At 46.7% G+C, this 25,896-nt stretch overlaps 1 protein-coding gene across 1 annotated transcript in view; it reads right to left on the minus strand.

The window, feature by feature from the left end:
- Positions 1 to 1,970: 1,970 nt before the first annotated feature.
- Positions 1,971 to 25,896, minus strand: part of LOC144103622 (lipase lipl-1-like) — a 36,950-nt gene continuing 13,024 nt past the window's right edge. The window contains exons 5-9 of the mRNA XM_077636290.1: positions 24,621 to 24,713; positions 20,848 to 21,000; positions 20,111 to 20,182; positions 9,102 to 9,170; positions 1,971 to 2,294 (exon numbers count right to left, since the gene is read on the minus strand). Of these exons, the coding sequence (XP_077492416.1) occupies positions 2,040 to 2,294; positions 9,102 to 9,170; positions 20,111 to 20,182; positions 20,848 to 21,000; positions 24,621 to 24,713 (642 nt within the window). The 3' untranslated portion in view covers positions 1,971 to 2,039. The remainder of the gene's footprint in view (positions 2,295 to 9,101; positions 9,171 to 20,110; positions 20,183 to 20,847; positions 21,001 to 24,620; positions 24,714 to 25,896) is intronic.

Below are 25,896 nucleotides of genomic sequence, written 5' to 3' on the forward strand. Positions count from 1 at the left end.
GAGTGAATTCCAAGAGAAGACCAGTTTATGAAGATGAAGTGGCCACAGCTTGCACGGGACAAACAGATTTAATCGGAGAGATACGGATACGCCTTTGTCCTGGTTTGGTCGTAGTTAGGCTGATGATGGTGTAGGCGATGTGTTATAACGAGACAACAAAATTAGCAAAGGGGGCGCACAGTATTTTTGAACATCTACAAACTCAAAAGCACACGAAACACTCTGACACATAATGAATGAAACGCAGAAATCACAGCCATTCAACGGCTACTCATGAAGGATAACGTCTATTGAAACATTAGGCTGATTTGAAAGTCGTGCGACATTTACAGTCACTAATATCGCAGCATGCCTTGAGCTTATTGCTAGGGGAAACTAGGTTGCTAGGTAGGCAGCGCCGCAAACTAACAACCTGGAAGACAAGCAGCACCTCTACTCAAGTTAATCTTTATGTATAACCTCTTCTTCCCCTTATCCTTCACTCTTTTCTCGAACAGTGCATCTTGTATGTACGCGCTTGCCTCTGGGATGAGATTCTTGTGTCCGTCAGCAAGGACGCTACGTGAGCCAGTTTTGACGGTTTCATTCGTGTCATGCTACTTGAGAAGAATCCCAAACCTTCATAGGAAGACACATAAATCTTTATTGCTCAAAATGTTATGCTCTAACCTTCCAATATTGATAAAATCAGGCGAACACCTTCCATAAAACGCTACCAGCGTTAGGCCGAACATAAGAGTGAAGTTGAAGCACAGGATGGAACAGAACGCATCCGTAGCATTACTAAACTTTCCGTTTAAGTTATATCCAGCAGAAACAAACTTTATAACAATGTGTCCCCCAGTGACATTCGCACCAGTGCCGGCACAAAAAAAACCCCACCAATTTCCGATGCCTTACAGCCCTCTGCCTACGCTCCTGCCTCTTCCCCTGTACTTTCCGGCTTTAGGTTCTCGCGCTTCGGTTTTATTACGTCGTCGTTACCACGTTTCGTATTCTAGTTCTGTGCTTCCAAGTGGAAGGTGGGAGCAGTACTGACTGTGCTCTCTGTAGCCTCTCAGCAGGCCGCATTATACTCCAGAGCAGCAGGCTCGCCTGATCGCCATTAGCAGCGTTGCGTAGCCGCGCGCAAATGTAAGAAAGCGGCCTCAGCGGCCTTACGCATTGTGAAGGCTGAAGAAGAGCGGCCACGCGGGCATGTGCAGGTAAGTTGAGCGCGCGGCGTTGCGCGCAAAGGAAAAGAGGCGTGCTGCCGCCGTTCGCAAAGTATCATAAACAGTGAGGGACGCCGGATGCTCTGTTTGGATAGAACAGCAAAGGGTGATTCCGCCTGTTTTTCACCGCTAGAAAGTAGGCAGGTAGGTCATGCTCGCAACTGGGGTTGAACAATGAAAGACCGCTGAGGTTGCAACCCCCCCTCCCCCCCGGCAGCCAAATGAAGTGGCCAATACCTTAGTTAGGCTAGCGCTCGTTATGAGCAGTCGTACAATGAGCTGGACGTTTTCTGCAATTCTCTTCACATCTACACCCATTATGGATAGCCAGAATGCCGACAAATGTTTTAACCATACGTTCATTACACTGCCGTCGTTCGTGTTAAAATTTTGCAGTGCGAAATGTCGTTATGACTCGGCGGTAGTGTGACGAAGTCTGCCTAGGGCAAAAAAGAATCTGAAATCTGTTTTTTTTTTTCGAATTTCCAGCGCTACGCATTTCCCGGGTGTCGTCTGCGTGAGGAGAGGTTGAAGCTTGAGCCCCGAAATTGCCTTCAAGTAGATACCGGCTTCCATAGTTACTGTAGATTGTAAACGAAAGCATGCCGAACACAGCAAAATACTTAGGTCAGAAACTGAGATACTTCGAAGTCTAAAATGGCACACACCCAGGAAGGTGTGAACTTCGTTGCTGGATCGTTTCCATTTTGCGAATAATGGCACATTTCGTCACGAAATGAGGACACTGCAAAGAATCTTTATTTTCACATGCAGCTGTCGACACGGCGACTATCGCGCTCTTCTGCCACCGAAGGTAAGCCCTTGTTAGCGCCTCTGACCGGCATACTGGCGAACGATGTCGATGGCGACATTGTGCAGGAAATCGTTGGCCTTGCATCCGATCCCGAAGTCAAGATGGCCGAACGTTTTCTGGGGGACCACGCTATGCATGATAACTTTTTGTCCGAGCCTTGACACGAGGACTTCCACGTCTGTGGGGTCTGCCAGCGTGTCACCATCCGATGAGAAGAGCGCCACGGGTGGTGTTATGCGCTCCAAAGGGTAGGCCGGGGGCGTTGTCTGCGCATAGTTTCACCGACAACATACCAATTTCAATGTTTGTGAAAGGAATTTCACACATTTTGAGCATTTTAATTTGTGCAAATTCAGCATCCATCATTCGGTTGACTTTAGTGCAAAAAAAACTCATACTCTGACAAACACCGACCAAGTATATTGTAGCTGTGTGTACGCTCATCATTTACCGTGCCTACGTATGTACAATCCTGTGCCGTTGCCTAGTAGGCATAGTTACTACCCGAGCTTACCCGAGTTTATCCGGCCAGATCGGGTAGTAACTCGGGTAAGCTTTGAGGAGCTTCGCGCCAGCAGCGCGAGAGGTTGCTCAAGGAAGAGCAACATGAATCGCACAATCCCTACAAGTGGCTATGATAGAAACAGCCACCTGGCTCAGTGGTTAGGGCACTCGACTACTGATCCGGAGTTCCCGGGTTCGAACCCGACCGCGGCGGCTGCGTTTTTATGGAGGAACAACGCTAAGGCGCCCGTGTGCTGTGCGACGTCAGTGCACGTTAAGGATCCTCAGGTGGTCGAAATTATTCCGGAGCCCTCCACTACGGCACCTCTCTCTTCCTTTCTTCTTTCACTCCCTCCTTTGCCCTTACCTTACGGCGCGGTTCAGGTGACCTGTAGAAAAGAACTAGTGCGTACGAACTACGGTACACAAACGCTAAAATATCGAATCGCTGATCTTCTAAATAAGTACCCGGGTATTATAGAAACCATTCACAACAGTCGTTCCACGAAAGCATTTAGCAAAAACTTAACCCATTTCTTTTTGTGACATAGCAATGGCTTACTTTTTCTGCACATATCTGCCCTATATTAAAAAAAAAGAAAAATCCATGTTTTTTATTAGAAAAGAAAACCTTACTTTGGCCGGCCTAGTTAAGCTCTTCTTGCCTTTTGTTATGTTCAGTCACACCGATATTTGTATTTTATGTGCAATTCTGTGCAACAATGTTGACTCGCGAATATACTTTTTACAGCACTTCTTAATTGTGTACCTTAAATGAATATGTGCTGTTTTTTTCTTGTCTTTTTCTTTTTTGATGTTTTCGTGTATAATGTTATACGCAATGGCTCTTTGGTGTTATGATCTGTTTTTTTGGTTAAACCTGCCCACTGCTCAGTGGTAGAGTGTAAAGGGGTCGGACGCTTCGTCAGGCAACTTTTGATTGCCTTTTTGTTCGCCTCCTCGGCAACCAAGTGTTGTTGAAATAAATCTGAATCTGAATCTGAATCTGAACGATATATGATACAGATACTGCGCCATTTCCATTCCCCCCAAAACCAATTATATTATATTATAAGTGTTGTGGCGCATCTCTTAACTGCTGCGCAACTGCGCTGGTAGCTACATGACGACTCGTCCGCCTTCTATGAATGTTGGGCAGAGAATGACCAATCCTGAATAGATGGGCTTCAGCCCACTGAAGATATCACGCCATACCCTTAAGACGGAGAGCAAGTCATCCTCCAATTGCAGAAAATACACATTCTTTTGCAAGTCTACTGTATTTAACTGCGTGAAACCCATACCACTCTTTTTTGCTCCTGAACCTATCATCTTGCGTCAAGAGAATGTAGTGCCACCATTCGCCGAATTCGCTCAGTGCAAACTAAGGAGAGCTCATCTGATTCCTCTTTCGCGATAATGACTGTTCTTGTAGTGTAAGTTATGGTGCCATCAGCTTATGATCACTAGTATCCGTGATCATAACGAAAGTTCGATACCCTAATTGCAACCACCTGAGTTTGCGCAAGCCAAGCCGTAGCGGCTCTTGTGGCGCACCGTCGTAGGTATTTGGAACAATGATCTTTTAAGTGTGAAAGCCGTAGCGTCCCAAAAATACTATGGCACCATCTAGAAGAAGTGAATGAAATCATTTTGACGCTTGACTGGAGGAACACCTCTCGCACTCAGTGGTGAGAACTCTGAGTGCATTGCCAACCATCGTTGTTTTTTTTAAACCAAAGACATCACAAAGCTAGAGGATCACATTTTTGGGGGGTTGTTGCTTTGCTGGCAGTATGTACGCATGAATTTGCGCTTAACAGCATGAAAATCTTCAAGCAATCTCAAAAACAAGTTCTTGTCTCTGTGTCTTTGAGCTCTACTTTGAATGCGCTATTTTAAACGGAGTGCCAGCATTCATAGTGAAGTATCCCTCTAAATAAGTAGCGGCGACAGTCTTAATGGCCTGAAGCGGATGTGAAGTTCGCCGTCATGTTGTCAGCGTTGTCCATGTAGGCCCCGCAAAGTCCCCTACGCTTGAATTCTCAAATATTCCGACGCACTCCAGCTGGAAAGGCTCACAGTGCATTGCGTGAGCTGTTAGAGGACCTGCCATTTACTTGCTTGCGAAAATATTTTGTCCATGCTGTACATAAGGAGACTTCCGTAAGGCGACGCATAACTTGCCGGTAATTGAACGCGTTCCGCGAGTCTTTTCTCATGCGATTTTGGAATATTCGAGAGGGCAATACAATGGTAGGACATTAGTGTACTCAAACCTAGTCGAAAGTGCGAAAACACTTAGGCAACATCGCCTCAAGAACAACCGCATGCAAGGTCTCATCGTCAGCCGCTATCGGCAGCCCACACTGGGCACTGGGGTGGAGGATGCCCCGGTTTCGAGAGTTAACGTAGTAGCTGCGCAAGGCCTCCGCTTCTTCGCTTCGTCCAATACCAGAGGTTAAGGCTTCGCTCACGTTTCTGGTTTTTCAGCTCTGCTCACCAAGTATAGCTTTCGCGCTAAAAACAAGGACGTCAATGAGTTCCCGAGTTCGAACCCGACCGCGGCGGCTGCGTTTTTATGGAGGAAAAACCCTAAGGCGCCCGTGTGCTGTGCGATGTCAGTGCACGTTAAAGATCCCCAGGTGGTCGAAATTATTCCGGAGCCCTCCACTACGGCACCTCTTCCTTCCTTTCTTCTTTCACTCCCTCCCTTATCCCTTCCCATACGGCGCGGTTCAGGTGTCCAACGATATATGAGACATATACTGCGCCATTTCCTTCCCCAAAAACCTATTATTATTATTATTATTATTATTATTATTATTATATTATTATTATTATTATTATTATTATTATTATTATTATTATTATTATTATTATTATTATTATTATTATTATTATTATTATTATTATTATTATTATTATTTTACTTAAGCTTTATTATTCATCTCTCTGCCAAGTCCAGTGTTGATCTCGCATTGGCGCTGTGATAAGATAGCCCACGATTCGGAAAAGACTGCACTAATTAGCAAGAAAGTGTCCTGTGGCCACACTGTGTGCTATCATCAAAGGTGTTGTGCAGGTCTCTGGTTGATCTTCGATCAATTTCAGTTATTTAATTAGTACTAAATCATCGCTACATGCGCGTGTTTCTAATTGGAAGTGTTTCGAAAGGCACCTATGGCTGGGATATTATATTTTATTGTTTGTGATGCCGCGGGCGCATGGCTGTTTGGGCATTTCAAACCAACTGATGTCATTGCACGGGCGCGGAAGCGCCGCTGTTAGGGACTGATTTCCGACAACAACAAAATAAAATGCCTATTTTTGGAATTTAGAGTGAATGGTGAGATCCAATACAAACACCACCCAACTAGCAGGTGCGGAATGCAAGAAGGCGACTATAACCCTCCCATCATCTCCGGGTTATAATATTCCTTTGAGAAATAGCAATGGTTACCTGTATCTTCATGCCCATAAAACTAAAAGAACGCATTGAGCGCATAGCAGCCCCTTGAACTATAGTGATGCCCGCACGAAGTCATGTCCGCGCCATGTCCACGTGAAGGTACGACTAAAGGCGAAGGTCCGACTGAGAGCGTCGCGCCAGCTGCAGCCTAACCTAACCTAACCTAGCCTTGTAGCTGTTGGAAGCTTAGGTGAGCTTGGAGGAGCGTCGCGCCAGCCTCAGCAGAGTAGAGAGAGGGGTGAAAATATAGAGCGATAAAAGCGGCTCGGTGGATATAAAGCCGAGTGCCGACAGCTTTGAGCGTGAACAAACAAACAGTACTAATATTCGCTGCAGTATAGAGCGGCAACTCCATGGACCCATCGTCGCGTATGTGCGGAGCGCCTGCGCGCCCTGCACCGCGCCGCGACGAGCGTCGAAAAAGGCATCCAACTCAATGCTCCTCGTGCTGACTCGTTCCCCCCCTCGAGCCGACCGAAAGAATTTCAAGGGTGAAGAAAGGGGATTTGGGGGCGCTGAAAGGACAACTTAAACTGCGAAGAAAAGTGGGGGGGGGGGGGGGGGAACCTGAAAGAGCTTCTAGTCATGAAAAAAAAAAGTCCCCGGTGCCCCGCGGTCCTCCTATTGTTGTAAACCGGACCCCGCTTCCGATGCGCGCGCAGGCACGGATATCTGACATGTACAGGTATCTGCGCCTTCCTCGCACCTGCGCGCGCGTCACGCTTTGCGCATGCGCAGACAGGATCCAGCGTACGCCCGTGGGCGTAGGCGCTCCGCCGGGACGCGTAGGATGTGTCCATCGAGTTGGGGCTGGCATGTACAGATATCCGCGCCCTGCTCGCGCCTGCGAGCGCGTCACGCTTTGCGCATGCGCAGACAGGATCCAGCGTACGCCCGTGGGCGTAGGCGCTCCGCCGGGACGCGTAGGATGTGTCCATCGAGTTGGGGCTGGCATGTACAGATATCCGCGCCCTGCTCGCGCCTGCGAGCGCGTCACGCTTTGCGCATGCGCAGACAGGATCCAGCGTACGCCCGTGGGCGTAGGCGCTCCGCCGGTACGCGTAGGATGTGTCCATGGAGTTGGGGCTGGCATGTACAGATATCCGCGCCCTGCTCGCGCCTGCGCGCGTGTCGCGCTTTGCGCATGCGCAGACAGGATCCAGCGTACGCCCGTGGGCGAAGGCGCTCCGCCGGTAAGCCTAGGATGTGTCCACCGAGTTGGGGCTTAATACTGCTACACGGGATGCGGAAACAGATGAAGAGCGACAAACGCGAACAGCGACAATGAAACGGCTAATAATGAAATCCCTGCAGGAACGTGCAGTAGAGAAGCCAGTACAAGTTGGTTCAGAGACTGCCGAACACAAAAAATGACGACTCGGATCACAACGAGCAGTATAGTCAGCTCATAGAAAGAAGAAAGGCGAGGAACTACTGCAGAATATTTCGGTGGAACCAGAATTTTCAAGTTGTAAATAGTTGGACACAACCAAAGCTAAACAATGGCAAACGGAATAGCGCGCCTAAGTCGCATTTAGCTTAACCAGGTGAGTAGTGGGGCAATTTTATCTCAAAGAAAGCTTACCGAAGTTGTCCTTTAAGGCCACAAAGATAGGTCCTTCGCCTTATACAGCCAAAGGGATTCGGTGTTCGACGAGGGCGTCATCATCATCAGCCTTACTACACCAACTGCAGGGCAAAGGCCTCTACTGTCTCTCCAATTACCTCTGTACTTTGCCAGATGCAGCCACCTTTGCCTGCAATCTTCTTAATCTCATCCGCCCACCTAACCATCTGATGCCCCCTGCTACGCTTACTCTCTTGGAACTCACTCCATTACGTGGCTGTAGGAGTGTGTGTGTGTGTGTGTGTGTGTGTGTGTGTGTGTGTGTGTGTGTGTGTGTGTGTGTGTGTGTGTGTGTGTGTGTGTGTGTGTGTGTGTGTGTGTGTGTGTGTGTGTGTGTGTGTGTGTGTGTGTGTGTGTGTGTGTGTGTGTGTGTGTGTGTGTGTGTGTGTGTGTGTGTGTGTGTGTGTGTGTGTGTGTGTGTGTGTGTGTGTGTGTGTGTGTGTGTGTGTGTGTGTGTGTGTGTGTGTGTGTGTGTGTGTGTGTGTGTGTGTGTGTGTGTGTGTGTGTGTGTGTGTGTGTGTGTGTGTGTGTGTGTGTGTGTGTGTGTGTGTGTGTGTGTGTGTGTGTGTGTGTGTGTGTGTGTGTGTGTGTGTGTGTGTGTGTGTGTGTGTGTGTGTGTGTGTGTGTGTGTGTGTGTGTGTGTGTGTGTGTGTGTGTGTGTGTGTGTGTGTGTGTGTGTGTGTGTGTGTGTGTGTGTGTGTGTGTGTGTGTGTGTGTGTGTGTGTGTGTGTGTGTGTGTGTGTGTGTGTGTGTGTGTGTGTGTGTGTGTGTGTGTGTGTGTGTGTGTGTGTGTGTGTGTGTGTGTGTGTGTGTGTGTGTGTGTGTGTGTGTGTGTGTGTGTGTGTGTGTGTGTGTGTGTGTGTGTGTGTGTGTGTGTGTGTGTGTGTGTGTGTGTGTGTGTGTGTGTGTGTGTGTGTGTGTGTGTGTGTGTGTGTGTGTGTGTGTGTGTGTGTGTGTGTGTGTGTGTGTGTGTGTGTGTGTGTGTGTGTGTGTGTGTGTGTGTGTGTGTGTGTGTGTGTGTGTGTGTGTGTGTGTGTGTGTGTGTGTGTGTGTGTGTGTGTGTGTGTGTGTGTGTGTGTGTGTGTGTGTGTGTGTGTGTGTGTGTGTGTGTGTGTGTGTGTGTGTGTGTGTGTGTGTGTGTGTGTGTGTGTGTGTGTGTGTGTGTGTGTGTGTGTGTGTGTGTGTGTGTGTGTGTGTGTGTGTGTGTGTGTGTGTGTGTGTGTGTGTGTGTGTGTGTGTGTGTGTGTGTGTGTGTGTGTGTGTGTGTGTGTGTGTGTGTGTGTGTGTGTGTGTGTGTGTGTGTCTTTAAATTACATGAGGAGCCAATGAAGAGGCGTAGCAAGGGCAAGAAAGGAACCGAAATGCAAAGATAAAAACTACTTTGGCGACGTCAAAAGCAGCTTTTAGACAAATAACAAGGCATGGTTGCATGTATTTAATTTATGGCGATCCCGTTGAATAACTCAATACCTGATTATAGCGCCGCCGATTTTCCTCGCTGCCGTAGTCATACATGATGAAATCCTTGGCCCGGTACATCTGGAAAAGTCACAGTTGTCATTTGCTTTGTCAGTTCTACCTCAAACCAAACCCATAATTTTCAGCAGCGCACCAACAGCCCATATATATTAGTGTATACATGTACATGCGTTCTTTATCAATAAACAGTGTTGAGTTAGTGCCTGCCTTGTTTCCCTAATATGTAGAGCTGAAGAGAATTTCGTCTTAGCATTGTTGTGCGCGTTAAAAATGGTGGCCTATTTTGAAACCCCATGGACCTCTAAGAGAAATGCTCTGGCACTGTTGTAGAAGCGCGCATTAAAAAATCCAAAGAAAACAATTAGTAGATATAGTGTTGTCTTTTAGAACACTGTTTTTGTCATCTTTAAGAACTTGCTTTTTTAGCATTCCGATGTTTTACTATCGCTTTTGAGTGTTGATCAAATATTTAGGCGAATCCCCTAAGGTGGAGTAAATTTGAAATAAGGGATTAATCACTGGCATCCTCCATTAGGATTCTGTAGCCGTGTGGCTGCGTTCGTATGGATGCCAATGAGTAATTACTCCCTTATTACTTTTGAGCATTCAGGGTGTCTTCGAGAAAGGCCTCATAGAAGACTCCCTACTTTCGTCCCCCCCCCCCCCCCCGCCTTGTTCAAATCAACTTTGTACACCTCGTCGACTCTGCAACGCCCTATCAGCCGCCACATGTGAACGCCCTATGTCACCTAATATGCTGGACAACGCATCTCCTTCGACCTCCTCTTACAAGCATTTTTATCAAGTTGTGTACACTCGCGTTCAATATGGTGTGCAACATTCAAGGCTTGGTCGCATCGAAAAGCTTTCAGTTGCGCTGCCAGTGGAAAGGCAAACCAGTTCTGCAGTTTATATGCAAGTAAATTTACTCATTATGAAACATAAACCAAACTTCATTCTACGAAATTGAGTTGCGCGTTATATCGACCGTGGCAATGCATGCGAGCGCAAACGGACGAACGACAGGAGGAATAGTCGTCAAAGCAAGTGGAGCGTAGGTGTGGTAAGCGATATTCGAAAAATGACTGAGAACGACAGCGACAATTGGTGTCGTTATCGCCGTTGCACCTCGCGTGCTTCTTCTCTTTCTCCGTTTCCATCTTTCGCAAATGTGAAGGCCGTCAAGTGTTTGTTCCGGCATCATCTGCTCAGCTGACTGGATCGTTAGCTCATTCAGGGGCGAGCATCAGTTGACAGAAGACCATATCTGATCCAGGAGCGCAGTGTCTGTGGAATGGAGCAGTTACTGTTATCTTATCGACTTCCCAGCACTATTGACTCACCTTGTTGGTATCCTGTAGGATCACTAACTCAAAGTAATAATACTGTACCGGGATTAACGGGCTCGAGTAAAATTGCTAGAGACTTGTGCGACGAACATATAAGTGGTCATTCGCTTCCTAAATGGTTCCTAAATAAGGAAAAGACGCTGAAGTTACGCAAAGGCTCGGCGAGGCAGAAAGGAATTCTATATAAATAAGGTGTCCTAGAGTAAATCAGGACAGGGTTAACTAGACATTAGTGAGATATCTTTGTTGTGTTAAGAACGTAGCCTTCTAATGCGGTCAATGATTTGCGCCGTGAACGGGATTCGAGTCCAGTACTGCCATTAGAAGAGAAGGAAGCTTAAGATTATCTGCCATTGGTGATATTGTGCTACTGCAATCATTAGAATCTCCTTTAAGCTGGGATGCTGGCCGTGATGTCCTGCACGTTATGAGCCGCTTTGCAGCACGGTGAGCACCGACTGAAAAAGGTGAAGCACAGAATAGCAACGCATCCGGCTGTGTTTTAAAAGCACACTTAGCACACTTGTGTCTCCTGGGGGTTCAAAAAAGAAACTGAGTAGTAAAAGTACGGAAGACATTAAAAAGTGCTTATGCGCATTCCGCTTTCGAGTAACGGAGAGAAGTGCGAAGCTTGATGCTGTGCTCATCAACCAAGGAAAGTCGGAGTCTTTTTTTGACAGCCCCAATATTAATCTTTCGGGGCTCATTCAGCTCACATGCATGTGAACCGGCGACACAGCATAAGTTAAAAAGAAAAAGAAAAGGCTGACAAAATTAGTGACATTACATCGCCTCTACGTGTATTGAAGCACATGCCTGCGTTATTCTCGCTTCGTATAAGATGGAGCCCTTGCCTTATACAACGTTTTCTGTATTTCCAGTTTCCAGTATAAAGAACGCAACGTCATAATAACCACGGCTGCAGGCTTCTTGCGTAACAGACACGCACTGTCTATAGGGACTGCAGAAGTCATGAAGATCTTTTTTTTTTTACCGTGATTAGAGATTGTCGAAGTCCCCCGTACTGTGAAAGGAGAAGCGGTCACTAATATGCACAGAGAAGCCAAATATCTTAAATGAGTTAATTTTATTCTATAGCACAATATATACACTTTTCTCCACATACGACATTACTTGCTACGCTCGAATATGAAAATTTCAAGCGTCGCGCCAGTGCCTACTGTTATAGCAGCTTCTATAGCTGTGGTGCATAACAGAAAGCTCGCAGTTTCTTGTAAGCCTAAAACTATTCACATCACGCTTCGCCACATCTTGTCAAAGAGATCCATCTTCTTTAAGCACACTAAAGACAACGTGCTAGCGCGATGCGGGAAAGCACGCGAGAGGCGCCGTCACGTATAGCCTTATAAGAAGGCAATCTGGCGGAAAAATCGTTTTAATAAACGAGTACTCCGGTTTATAGCTTACGCCGCACAACCTTGGTGTTCCCAAACCCCCATCTTTATAGCAAGTTGCACCCTGAGATTTCCAGCTCCAGGTGCAAAATTTGAGAGGGCACAGCGGACATGATCCAAATGATATTGATGTGTCCGAGCATTGGAAAATCTTACAGAACAAATGAGTCCTGGGAGGCACTGCTTCTCAAACAGAGAGGAAAGAGGACAACGTAAAGCGATCCGTCTCGCCCTGGCCGCTGCTCGGATCCAGAAGATCCTGGTCGATGGCTGAAGGGGAGGACATGGCTGGGACCGAGCTGCACTTCGAATCCCCGTCAACCTTGTTACCGATGCTAATAAATGTTATTTCTCTCTTTCTCTAAGAAAAGAATACTGTACTTTTCCTACGTTAGTAAATAGCACTTCCCAGTATGGTCGCCTTCAAACAGTACCTACGCCGAACCCGTCATGACCGAATGAGGAAGATTCTGCTCTTTTGAAGGGGCGGTTAGGTATCTAACATTTCACTATCGGTAACTCTCCATGTACAACGTTGAAATCCCCGATAGCGTCTTAAGTATTGCAAGTTCTACTGAGCGTGACTGTAGTGCAGTGTTCATTGAATAGCATGCCCAAAGTAACCAACTCAGCCCACTTAAAACTTTTGCTGCGGTGTCCATCATATCACGTGTGGTACACATGGAACAAATGTCACTGCTTTTCGTTCCTGGTCTGAAAGCGCATTTCTGAAAGCATAATCAAAATGTCGGCTACAAGATGTCCAAAAGGCATGCTGTGATATTAGTGTCTGCAAAAGTTTTTCCTTAGGCAAAGCTACCCAAGCTTTTTCAAGGACGTGATCCCACATGAGTAGAGAATTGAACGGTGCCGAACTTTGTTTATTTATTGTGCTTGAGAACCTGAGTCGAAGTTTCACGTTTTTAGGCATTCTTTCTTACGGTTTCATTATTTTTTTTACCCGTAGCAATTGTGCACTAAACTAATTCGTTAGAATTTTACACTAAGGAGAGTGAGCTTATGCACTGAAGATACTCTGTAAGTTCAGAAGTGGCACTATACACTTTAATCGCGTGGGCATCACTGGGTGAAGTATTACGTGCAGTTAGTCATAACTTGGCCCTCGTTTTCCTTCTCTTGCCCGCTCAATAGCTTACCTAGGGTCTCGACTCTGGAAGTCTTGATGCCATAAGTAGCACACGCAGGTTCTAGCACAGCTTCCATCCTCACCATTTGATGATGTTCCACGTCACACTCACGGCAATACAGGGTATACTACACCCTCCGCAATGAACCACGGTTGCGCTGATGAGTACACTATAGGTTGCTGTTGAGTACACTATAGGTTACCGCAGATGATTCGGGGAGCTGAGAAGCGGTCGCAGAGCTGCTGTAGAAACAAATTAAATGCTACCTTCTTCCGCGGGGACACGTACCCGGATGCAATAGAAAGGCTTCGAAAGTCGAACTGTATTCTCACAGCCGCTACCTCAATGTCATCCGTGCAAAGATCGGCAACGCTTAGAAAAACATGTGGAATTTCCCTTATGTAAAGCGAGGCATTTCCTGCAGGAAATGACTTTATGCTGCAGTTTTTCTGGGCGACATATCCAGTCAAACATCTGCCGCTTGGCACGCCAGTTTCTGACAGGGCCAATACTGGAACACAAGACTCTTTCAAGAATAGATTTAGTTCAGCTAACCGACTCATACCCCTGTCACACGGGCACTTGTAAGGCCTTAGGAATTACGGTCCTTTGCCTCAAAGGCGCGTGAAGCGCATCTACACGGCAAAGCGTCGAGACCTTTGCGAAAAAGGTCTGTAGCCGCAAAGGCGGCCGTCAGAGGCCTTAAAGTTGCTTAAAGGAGCAACCCAGACGGCAGCGCCAACTAGCGAGCTCAAAGAATAAAAAATTGACGCAATTTTTAGTTCTCAAAACGTAAAAAATATCCAATTTATCTTATTTAATGGCTAATTTTGAGTTACAATGCACTTAACCGTAGAGGTGGCTATGACTTAAGACATCTACACTGCCAAGAAAGGGCTTGAACGCTTTTCAGCAGCCGCATCGACACACACGTGCTTGCGCTTCTCGCTTTGCTGTTTTTTCTTCGTTTGCTCTTCACGGCAATTACACACTTCGTTCTAACGTCTTGCGAATCGTCGCTCATGATTGCGGCAGCACGCTAACCAGGCACAACCTAATTTCTTTGAAATACGCACAAGGACATAATCAACAAAGCACGCTTCTCACACACAACGAGGAGGGGAGCCGAGCGTAAAAGTGCGCCTACCGTGGTCGGACCTGGAACGATGAAAAAAAAAAGTTTTGTTTCAAAATATCCGTTTCTCACCGTCAGAGCGCTCGTTTATTATCGTGATAGCTACTTTCTCAAACCAATACGAAAACACTCTTATCCTCTTAGCTGAAGTGCTACCGTCTGCTTTAATTTCATAATGTTACTAGCGCCTCATCACACACAGCGGTAACATTTGGGATTCACGGAGGCCGCGTTCAAGCGCCTTTGGATTTGCCGTGTAACAGCGCCGCAGCTCCTTTTCGGTTTTCCTCCTTTAGTGCAATAGGACCACTTTACGGCTAAGGCCGTGAAGAAGTCCCGTGTGACAGGGGTATTAAAATACCAGCGCAGTTCCATTGCAATATAAACAGCACTTTTCGGTAAATATTAGATCCACGAGGCTTAACCCCACCCATATTAGCACTCAAGGAAGTTCGCTGCGAAGGTGGTAATTAGGGACTGAAAAGAAAGCACCAGCTGTAGGATGTTCTTCAGGTTACCAGGCGCCATCGTTGGAACATGTGAACGCAGGGCCCCAAACAAAATATGAAGATGGTCAGACATACCTTGATTTTCGAGCTCCTTATTTTGCGCAACGCACTCACAACATCGACAAAACATGCCGACGGGGACACACTCTTGGCCGCAGTAGCTGGTTTTGAAGCGAAAAACTTCACTACGCGGGTCAGAGCCGACCTTCGCGTGAGCCAAACTGGTGAGTTATGCGAGCGCGAAAACGAGTGACGTCACGCGCCGCGCAGGTGGTCGCTCCTCACCGCTGCCGCAGCCGACGCCGACTCCGTCGCCAGACCATTCGGCGCAGCCGCGCGCTACTGCACATGTGCGTCATGTGCATACGTAAGGAGGCTATATAATGCGCTTCTCAGAGAATAGGCGTGCGCACTCGACATGGAAGGGAAGGAGAGTGCGGCTGCTGCTAGACTACGGAGAAAAGCTGAGAAACTAAACTCGTCCGATCCAGAAGTGCTCACTTGGGAGTTGGCTGCACAACCGCGAAAAAGATGATAAAGCCAAAGCTAAGCTACGAAGCATAACCATGACGTCAAACCAAGAATAACTGGACCTTTTCGCTTGTATATCCAGGCTTAACCAGAGCTAAGCCACTGCCTAATTTTTTTTTTGTCATTTGTACATATGAGAGTCCCCCTTGCTCAAGAACATGGACAGTTTTTGCTGGAGGTCGAACAACCGACTCGCACGCAATGGGCCTTGGCGTCTTGCTGGACTCAGGTCTCTTAGAGACATTGTTGGGTTACGCAATAACATAAGACTCCAACACTGGGAACTCGTCCAATCATGGGACAGGCGTCTCAGTCGGTTAGGTTTTAAGGATATTCGACGGTGCAGGTGCAGCGATGGCGTAGAGGTAGAGCATCCGCCTCGCGTGCGAGGACCGGGATTCGAATCCTGGTGCCGCGCAATTCTCCACCGGGTTTAAAAAAAAATCCGCGTGTCGATGGAATTGCATAACCAGGCCTGGAGTGCGGCCTGATCTCGGTGACCAGAACCGACAACGCACTCTCTCACCACAGCAGGATTTGGCCACCCTGGTGTAGTACTTGGCCACAACCTTCTATGATCAAACCAATATATATATATATATATATATATATATATATATATATATATATATATATATATATATATATATATATATATATATATATATATATATATATATATATATAAACCGCCTGCTTCCTCCAGGTCTATCATGGACGTCCCGTTCACGCGTTCACGCTTCGTGAGCTTCAGACTGCGCTCAGTGGCCTGCGGTGCCGGTGTTCACCAGGTCCCGACGGCATCACCAATCAAATGCTGAATAATCTGCCCCTGGAACTCAGGAAGGAGCTCCTCAACTTCATCGAACGAGTTTGAGAGACTGGCGATGTTCCTCCGTCATGGAAGGTGGCACAAGTAGTTCCATTGCTTAAGTCTGGCAAAGACATGACGGATCTTGCCTCGTATCGCCCTGTGTCATGGACCTCCTGTGTAGCTAAGTTGATGGAGGAGCTGGTAAATGAACGCTTATCATGGTGGCTTGAGGACAGCAAGGCACTGCCATCATGTATGACAGGATTCCACCGAGGTCTTAGTGCCCAAGATAGTGCTTTAGACTTGGTCAGTCACATTGAACACTAGAGAGCTTTTCGCCTTTCACCTTAGCCGTTTTTCTTGACGTTGCGAAAGCTTACGACAACGCGCTTCAGAGTTCAATTCTGAACAGTTAGCAAGGCATGGGCATACAGGGCCATATGTTAAGATTCATTTAGAAGTTTATAAGTGATCGTGCGGTTCGTGTACGGTTCGTGAGTACCTTAAGCACTCAAAGGGTTCTATCATGAGGTGTGCCTCAAGGAAGCGTTCTTTCCCCCACGCTCTTTAACGTCGTAATGGCCGGCCTTCCCGATTCGTTGCAAAAAAATTGCAGGCAAGTCCGTATGTCAATATATGCTGACGAGATCTGTATTTGGATTGCTGGCTACCAACACAAGCGATTAGCCCTGATAGCTCGACAGGCTCTACTTCCGGTACAAGCTTACCTTGAAGTTGGGGGATTGTCTCTATCAGTGGAAAAATTCGGCTTTGTTCTGTTTCCAGGGGTAGGAAGACGTCAAGATAGGCCTCGGTCACTCTTGCATCCATCAATTCAATCACACGCGTTTCCTATGCGTCAATATTGACTCTCGTCTACAGCGGCGAAAAGCTGTGGACACGATTGTTTCATCTATATCTTCGCGTCTCAATGTGATCCGTAGAATTGCACGTGAGCAGTGCTTGAACCATCCTTCTTCAATGGTCAAACTTCACGAAGCGCTGGTTATCAGTTGCATAATGCATCAATTACCTTTAATTTCCCCCTCGGCATCACAGCTTGAACGTCTCGAAGTTGTCCACAGAAAGTGCCTAAGAAGAGTCATTGGAGTTCCTAAGGAGGCTGCGAATAAGGCAGTACTTCATGAGTCTCTATCGAAACCTCTTAGCGTTGTCGCTTCTCAGAGACTACTAATGCATCTTGGCCGTCTAGGAGAGACGGTAGCTGGGCGATCCCTTCTCCAGCGGCTCTGCAAGAGATATGAGTCGAAGGCCTACTTGGCATTTAATACTCTTAGTTCTTTAGGCCTTAATGCCCGCAGGCAAAGGAAACGGTTGAAATCCCCCGGGTCTTTTCCGACCCTCGACTGTAAGGTCACAATTCTCCATGTGAGCGCAAAGCGCAGGTCTCCTTTGGTAGCAACGTGTTCGCTCGTACTCGGACAGTTGGAAACCGAGTATGCCCGCCATCTTCAAATTTTCACGGATGGCTCTGTGGGCAACGTCAAACAAGCTAGCGCAGCGGCTTTTTACGTTCCTTCTTTGGACTGTAAGCGGTCTGTACGCTTTACTGTGGTCTGTACACTTTACTTTGGTCGTATCCACCACAACGGCCGAAAGTGCTGCTATTGAGGAGGCATTACGGAAATTAGGGTTTTGTTTGGCTCAACCTGTTGTCATCCTAACTGATTTAAAATCTGCCCTTCAGAGGTTAGAGCGCGGATTCCCTACTGATGCCTTGTCTATAAGCTATCAGGCTTGGTGCAGAATCTGCACAGCAGAGGCTTTACTCTATATTTCCAATGGGTGCCCTCTCACCTAAGAGTCAACGGCAATCAGGTGGAAGACAATCTCGCCCATGAAGCTCTGTCAAGGAATCCATCAAAAAAAGTACCTCAAGATGGAAAAAGTCTCTACAGGAAAACGGTGCTCGATCATTCAGTACCCTGTGGAGTGCACCCCACAAGCAATGTGTGACCAAAGGACTGAGAAGATCCCAGGCGACTCTACTACATCGAATTCGCACGGCCTCTGCTCGCACTCCTGCCTGGATGCATAAGACGGGCATGGCATCGTCTCCGCTATTTATATGGTGTGTGCGGGGATATCGAACATTATATTATGTACTGCCCAGAGTACAACGCGGAAAGGTATGTGATGTCCGCTTCCTTCAAGAAGACAGGAACCCTCACAGTACAGTTCAGGACATTGTCTACCCGAGTGGAAACCAGACATGCAGAAGGAAAGTTGCACGCCTTCTTTTAACATTTCTTCAGGACATTGATCTTTTTTCTAAATGGTGACAACAGGAACAGACTATGGCCTACTGTGATTGAATGTGTGCGTAGATGGTGTCTTTTGGAGTGGACTACGTTATACTGTGAGTAAATGTGTGTATTGATTGTAGCACTGCAATGGATTATGTTCTACTGTGACTAAAAATGTGCATAGGTGGTGACTTCGGGAGTGGACTGTGATGTGGACTGCGGGGAGTGATTGTGTGCATAGATGGTGAGTGCGGGAGAGGAATGCGTGCTATAATAAAAGACTGTGCGTATAGCGGGGTAGATGCGACAGGCCTTAGAACATTATTAACATGGACGGGACGCTACGGTGGAGCAACTGCCGGCCGAATAAGCAAGGCTAATGGCACCTGTAGCATTCAGCACCTCAACTCAACTCAACGACACTATAGGTTAGTTTGCAACGCATCATGAATAGCTTCGAAAGCAGATCGAACAGCCGTCACCGTGTCTCATTTGGTACAGCACCGGACGCAAAATTGGGAGGTCGTGTCTTCGGATCCCACCGGAGGCTTGAGGTTATTTTTATTCTTCTCTCTTTTCAGTGATCTCCGGGCGACGCAATAATTACACTGTTAATCTCCCATTAACCAACAATACCAACTCATAAAAAGAGATATGTCCCCATGCTCCTTGGTTTCGTGGCTGTTGGCTTCCCTCCCACACAGTAAAGGGGCACTGTCACAAAAACGTTGCTTGTAAGCCAAGAAATTAGAATTTTATAAGTGCAGCCCTGAAGGAATCCGTTCTAAGAAATAAAAATGCAGCAAAATAGTAAATTTAATAACAGATAAAATATTGTCACCGATAAACAATTGCCCGGCAAACAATTGCTCTTTGACGCCGCGCATTAGGTGGCGTACCTTCTTGTCCTCGGGCATAGCAGGGTCGGTGCGATTGAAGAGTCGCGTCTTGTCCTCGATGAACATGGCGACGCTCTCGTTCGGCTGCTGCGACCTCGATTGCAAGCCGATTTCAGCCTTCTCCTTTCGTTCGCTGGTGTTGAACGTGGCTAAGAGCTCTCGGCGAAAGATCTCCCAGTTAGTGAAGGAAGCTTCGTGGTTCTCATACCACGTCTTGGCAGAGTCCCGTAGTGCGAAGTACACGTTCCGCAATTTGTGCTCGCAGTCCCATTCATTGAAGCCCGCCACACGGTCAAAGCTGGCCAACCAGTCTTCGACGTCCTCAAACCTCTCACCGTGGAATGACGGGGGCGACCGAGGCGTGTGAAGGACGAACGGCGGGGCATTCCCGGAATGCTGACTTGTCTGGCTAGCCGTAGCGGGCGTCAAGGCCCTTGCTGGTCTTGCGAGTTGGCCGAACTCTGGTTGTAGGCCTCGCAGGCAGCGGCTCGCCTTGTGGACTGGTGTTGTAGCCACGCGTTGAGAACTGACGTCAAGAGTGTCCTCGAGGTCAGCGTACATTGATCGTTACCCAGCACCTCCACCAAATGTCACCGATAAACGGTCAAAGCACTCAAAACCAGATTTAATTAGACGTGCCACGCGTCCAGGACAGCAGGTAGCTCGAGCGAGGAAGAAGACGAAAACCTCTAGCCCCTCGAGAGCGCAAGGCATGGCAAGTCCCATCTAAAACAGTTCGGCCGCGGCATGGCGCCACTGAATTGATTGGGACTGTGGCAATATGTATTCGTTGCATCTACTTAAAAGAAAGGTGATTTTTGGGTTCTTTTTGTAAATTAGTAGGTTTTTCTATACGTGTTAAAATTTCATCCAAGAGCACCTCTAAATGAATTAACAATGTATTCAGTTGTATTGGAACTTATCACTGTTCACCTGGTAGTAATGGCGGAGGTTCTGTAGAGTGGTTCCGAGTGGAAAATGGCCTACGTACATCGGAACCCGTGTCTGGAAAAAGAACACAGGTTGAAGATGAAGTGTTTTGACTCAGGTGGCACACACATTGGGAGCTCTGACTCCTTTGCAGTAATTTCACTGCGGGATCAATGACGTGCTACTGACACGTTGGGTAAGCCTACCTTTCAAACGCAGCTATTTCTTTAAGGTAGGAATCGTGGAGGGGCCCTATATACTACTTAAAGTGCAACTTTTACGAAAACTTGAGCAGCGCACGAATAAGTCGCGCAGCACAGAACATTCTGCTTGTATTTTTTTTGTATATCGCGCACAAATGAGTATCTCAGCAATAAAAAGCGACATTTTTCAAGAAAAACCACAAAATAAGATACAGCATGTAAATTCGCATCCGTCGGGGCTCCATCTTAGACGTGTACCATTAGGATCCACTGTATCTCGGAAACGTGGCTTACTCAGCCATTCGAAACGCCCTCTGTAGTTTCCGCTCCGACCAGAAGGTAGCGCTCATCCCAGCAAACGGTCTTTTTTGCCTTCGTTACTGTTAACTAAATTCACTGCTGCTCTCGAACTCCGCCCCAGCTTCCGGGCAAGAAATTTTGGCCGATCCCAGCGATGTTACGTGTGGCACTTGTGCAAGTGGCTTCGAAATCAGGATGTCCATCAAATAAGGTTGAAGCTCTGTTTATCGCTCTTACCTCGTTCAGCTGATACGGGCTGCTGAAGGCGGTGATTGTGATAACCAGGGAGCACACCTGCCCGTCGAGGAAGTTACACAGCCCGGATAAAAGCTCCGACAGCCCTTTGTTTAAGCCCACGTAGCCTGCCCTGGTAAACGGCGAGACAATGGGCTGCGAGACGCAGTAAATCATGATCGATGCAGTAGGTAAGCTATAGTTCGCAATACCGAGAGGAAAAAAAAGAGGGCACAACTGTCCCGTCAAATTTATTTCAAAATGTAACCACACTTTTTGTTGCTTGGAGGCAACGCAGATTGCTTTTTTCCTTACGTGAAACTCTTCGCATTTTGTTTAGAAGAGGCAAAGGTTGACAACTTTCTTTAAATGAATTTCTATGTGCAATGTATCCGCAACCAATGACTGACAGTTTTGTTTTTCTCCATGCCCGCCATCTTGTGCTTCACATGTAATCTGTGGTGCCGAAGGCCCTGTAAGGTGACTTTTGCGTCACCTTTAGCCTCGGTCCCATGGCAAACTTGTATTTGCTAAATTTCAATGAACTCAAACTGCAGACTTTGACCTTTCGGCTGTGTGACTCCTACAAATCGCAACACCATAAATTTTTTCATTCTACGAGGGACGTTCCGAAAGTATGTTTCTTCATTTTTTTATGAGAACATGGTACACCAGATGAAATAAACAATAGCCGTAAGAATCCACACCTGTTTCGGGTTCAGAAACGGAACGAGCGCCAGCGGACGAGGAATCACGCATGCACGGAGCGCCGACGAACACAGAGTAGCAGCAGACCGGCACGCCCGAGATTATTCGAGTACAAATCACCTTACCAGACAGACATGCGCTGGCAACGTGATCACCAATCGAAGTGCGTGCTGTTATGAGGTATGAATGGGCACGTGGGACTAGTGTGCCCATCATACACGAACACCTACGGGTCATGTATGGCGAAAAGGTATGTCTCATCGAATGGTTCGTTGGTGTTGCTGCATGTTCAGTGATGGAAGTCAGAGTGTGGAGAATGAAGGTCTAAGTGGGCGTCCCTTCACATGCACGAATGAAAACAACATTGCTAGAGTACTCTACACGGTGTTAGCGGACAGGTGCATAGCGGTGTCAGACGCTGCGTCCACACTGCGTATCGGTCGTGCTCAGGCCCATCACTTGCTGCATGCTGTGTTGAGTTACCGAAAAGTGTCTGCAAGATGGCTGCCGAGAAACCTGATCGCGGATCACAATACTGCAAGAACGAGAACCTACCTCGATCACTTGATGCTGTACGTGCCAGAGGGAAATGAGCTCCTGTTCAGAATCAGAAGTAGTGCAGACATGGCTGCAAAACTTTACCCCAGAAACCAAAGCCGCCTCAAAGACGTGGAAGCATCCCTGTTCGCCAGTCAGCAAAAATTCAAAGTGTCACCCTACGCAGGAAGGGTTATCGCAATGGTGTTGTGAGACACTAAAGGTGTGATTCTCCTCGACTTCCTCCATAAAGGGACCAACAGTGCGGCCCGCTACAGCGACACATTCACCAACTCGGGTCCGCCATTCGACGAAAGAGACCACCTCTGTTGACTGAAGGTGTTGTGCTCTTGGAAGACAACGCAAAACCTCACGCAGCAAGGCTCACACAAGATCATATTTGTCACTTCGCATGGGGCAGATTGGATCACCCGACCTACAGCCCCGATCTTGCCCCACCGGTCTTTCACTTGTTCACTGCATTTAAAGCAACCCTCTCGGGACGCCACTTCCAAAACAATGCTGAAGTGGAACAAGCTGTGCGACAGTTCCTTGCATTGCAAGACACCGAGTTTTACCAGAGTGGTTTCTTCAAGCTGATTGCACGCTACGACAAATGTCTCAATGTCGGTGACGATTATGTCGAAAAATTGTGCATGGTGTATACTCCATGATGCAATGGTGTACTTTTTAGCAATGAAGTTTGAATGTGAAAATAAATGCGAAACTTATTTTCGGAACATCCCTCGTATAATAGCTCTTGTTCAGTCAGCCGAACATAAAGTCGGTCTACTATATTTCATTTAAGTAACACGGCTGCTAACAAAAACACAATCCTGTCATTCTACGCGAGAATAAAAATCAGCAGAGAAACTTAAGACCGCTTACGTATGAGATAGCGGAAACATTGTTCTGCTCAGTCATGCTATGTTTCTGAATGACTCTGAGTCATGACGATGACTAGGAGGCATTATTATACGTACTTTCACCAATTTTATACAACTTACAATACGTTACTTATTAAGAGCTTCGTCATACAACGTTGCAGAAAGATTATGAGTCAGCAGTCACTACCGTGACTATGGGTGATTGCTACGCATACTTTGTACTACTTTTATGCACCTTATATTCTGTTACTTTCAAAATACGCTGCAGATGCGTGACTGCGAGTCATGACTCTAAAAGGTCATAATACTTTACGTTTGATCATTCATGACTATACAAGTTCGCTTCAGAAGTTGTGACGTGCAACAGTGGGCTGCATGATCAGAATTCCGCGCCATGGACGGCGGCGGACGCGTTCGTGCGAACGGAACATGTAATTCATTCTAATTATTAGCAAGAGAATGAAAAATTTGACCCGTATAAATCCGTTCACAGGCACGCTGAATTTCACATTTAGTGTTTTCTGCGTGCTATAATGCTTTTTGGCTGTGTGCCGTCTTGCGTGGTCGAAAAATTAGCCGACAGAATTTATTTTCCTCCTTTTTCAAAACCTTAAGGCTAGTCATGCTTCAACGGATAGCGTAATATTAACCTTGATTAGGCCGACAATAATTTTTAAAACGTTCAATGTTCTGTTCAATAAGAACACCTAATCTGTTTCCTGGACGCGGTAATAGCATGAGCTACAGAAGCGACTGCAAACACACTCTGGGACACTCCGCCCTCGCCCACGGAAGGCATGTCCAGCATTCTAGGGCAAAAAATTTTTAAACTGGAGAACTGTACGACGATGTTGTGGAAATATTGAAGGTACTGCTCTATTTTTGTGATATGTAGCCAAATCTTTCTTTTAAATTGTTTCCATCGATCGCATCGTACAGTCAACACTGCCAAAAAAAAAACCAGTAGGGACTATTTTGACGATAGCAAAACCGTGAATAGAAAAGAAATACAAGACTGGCGTCGGGTGATCTGCGGATATATTGATTTTTATAGTGAAATCTTACAATATATGGCAAAACTGCGATCATGAACGGTTTCCCTCTCAAAAATGCTTTTGTTCAGTATTGCTGGGTATTGAACGCTTATTGTTTTGTTTTTTCTAATTAATCAAGCAATCTACAGAAATCATGCCTGCATGTTTTCGAAGGAGCAAGAGATATACACGCATGTGATATTAAATTCTTTTGAGGTGTGCACCACAAGAAGTTCTTAAAATATTGATTAGTTCAGCTCATAATTCCATATAATTGAAATAATTATATGTTATCTCGTATAACCGAGTGCATATAATTAAGTGAATTTAAGTAATTAACTACTCAAAGTTAGGTACGATGTTTGAGAATGTGTTTAGGTTTATTCTAGCGCCGTTCTTCCCAAATGTTGTACTTTGAAACGAATATATACTAAAATGGCCCTAGTGTAAGGTGTGTGCGATCAGACTTGATTTAAAGCTTGTTCGCAGTTTATGGTTCAAATTAGCGCCAAAAACAAAAACTCCCTTGTTTGGTTTAGTTTAGCGCCTCCTCCCTCCACAGCCTTCGGGAATACGCGGGGTGCGTGTCACGAAAAAAGTGGTTACTCACAGCAATCAACGGTGTGAATGGTATCAGCAGCGACAACGGAGGTCCCAAATGGCTGATGTTTGCTACTGGACCGTATCCAACGACAAGGTCAACCTGCAGGTGCAAGAAATTTGCCCTGGTTCTTAACAAAACGTTTCAAACTATCAACGCGCTGTGTTAGCGTAGTGCTCCTGAGGCACAATGAAGCTCCAGAGCATGCTCGGTTCAGAGAACAGTTTTCTGTCTATTTCTAAGCCCTTCCGTTTCCACTCGAAGCTGCTAATGATCAAGAAGCGGCTAGGGCATACAATAAAAATTAGTGACAAAGCACGGCAAACCGCCATTATTCGTTTTCTCTTTTCTTTCAATATTGTCACGTAGTGATGACGGCAGTCAGGCGGGATGAAGATGGACTAAAGTTCTTCTGAAAGAAAACGTTTTATTGGGGCTGACTTGCGCCCACAATGGACTGAATCGCTCGGCGGTGGCGTAGCAGCAAGCATGCTCGGTGGTCGTCGAACCGAATGGCCCGCCGCTGTCGGCCGTGCTCAATTTAAAGCTGATAGCGAACTTTCGAGATAAAGCGTGCAAAGTTAATAGAACATTCTGGAACAACGTGGAGTCAGCTCTGTCTGGACGCGATCAATCGGGATAAATCGAGACACGTCTTGCATCGCAAACAAGGCAATAAAGCGGCGTGCCGGCACTTTTGAAGAACAAACAAACACACCGCAAAGGGTAGCCAATTCAGCAAACGTCAGCTTAACCTACTTTTATTAAGGTGGCATCAACAAAGTGGGATTGACGAGCATCTAAAAACCAAATTATACATATTTTTAGCCCAACCACGACAGGGACACAGAGAACATATACAAACACGAGCGCTATCTTGCAACTGAGGCATTTTGGAGGCATTTTTGGTAAGGAAATCTGGATCAGATTGCATGAGTGACACTTCAGTTGCCTTGTATAACGCTGAAGTCAATTTCCTATCTCGCCTAGTGAGGCTGCGCCTGCGCCGGCCTGTGGTTTTATATATGCCGTCGTGGTTCCCTCAATAAATCAGTTGCAAGATGGCGCTCGTGTTTGTCTCTGTTCTCTGTGTCCCTGTCGTGGTTGCGCTAAAAATATGTATAATTTGTCACAAATCCAACTAGCCCAACATCTAACTCTTCTAAAAACCAAACTCGTTTCCGAATGAAAGACCTCAGGAGGCGTATTAAAGGCTGCAGAATCAAGTCTACACATATATCTAATAATGCTTTATGGCATAGTCTCGAGAAGCGCGCTGCTTTCT

Source organism: Amblyomma americanum, chromosome 9 (assembly GCF_052857255.1).
Source record: "Amblyomma americanum isolate KBUSLIRL-KWMA chromosome 9, ASM5285725v1, whole genome shotgun sequence".
Classification (NCBI taxonomy): domain Eukaryota; kingdom Metazoa; phylum Arthropoda; class Arachnida; order Ixodida; family Ixodidae; genus Amblyomma; species Amblyomma americanum.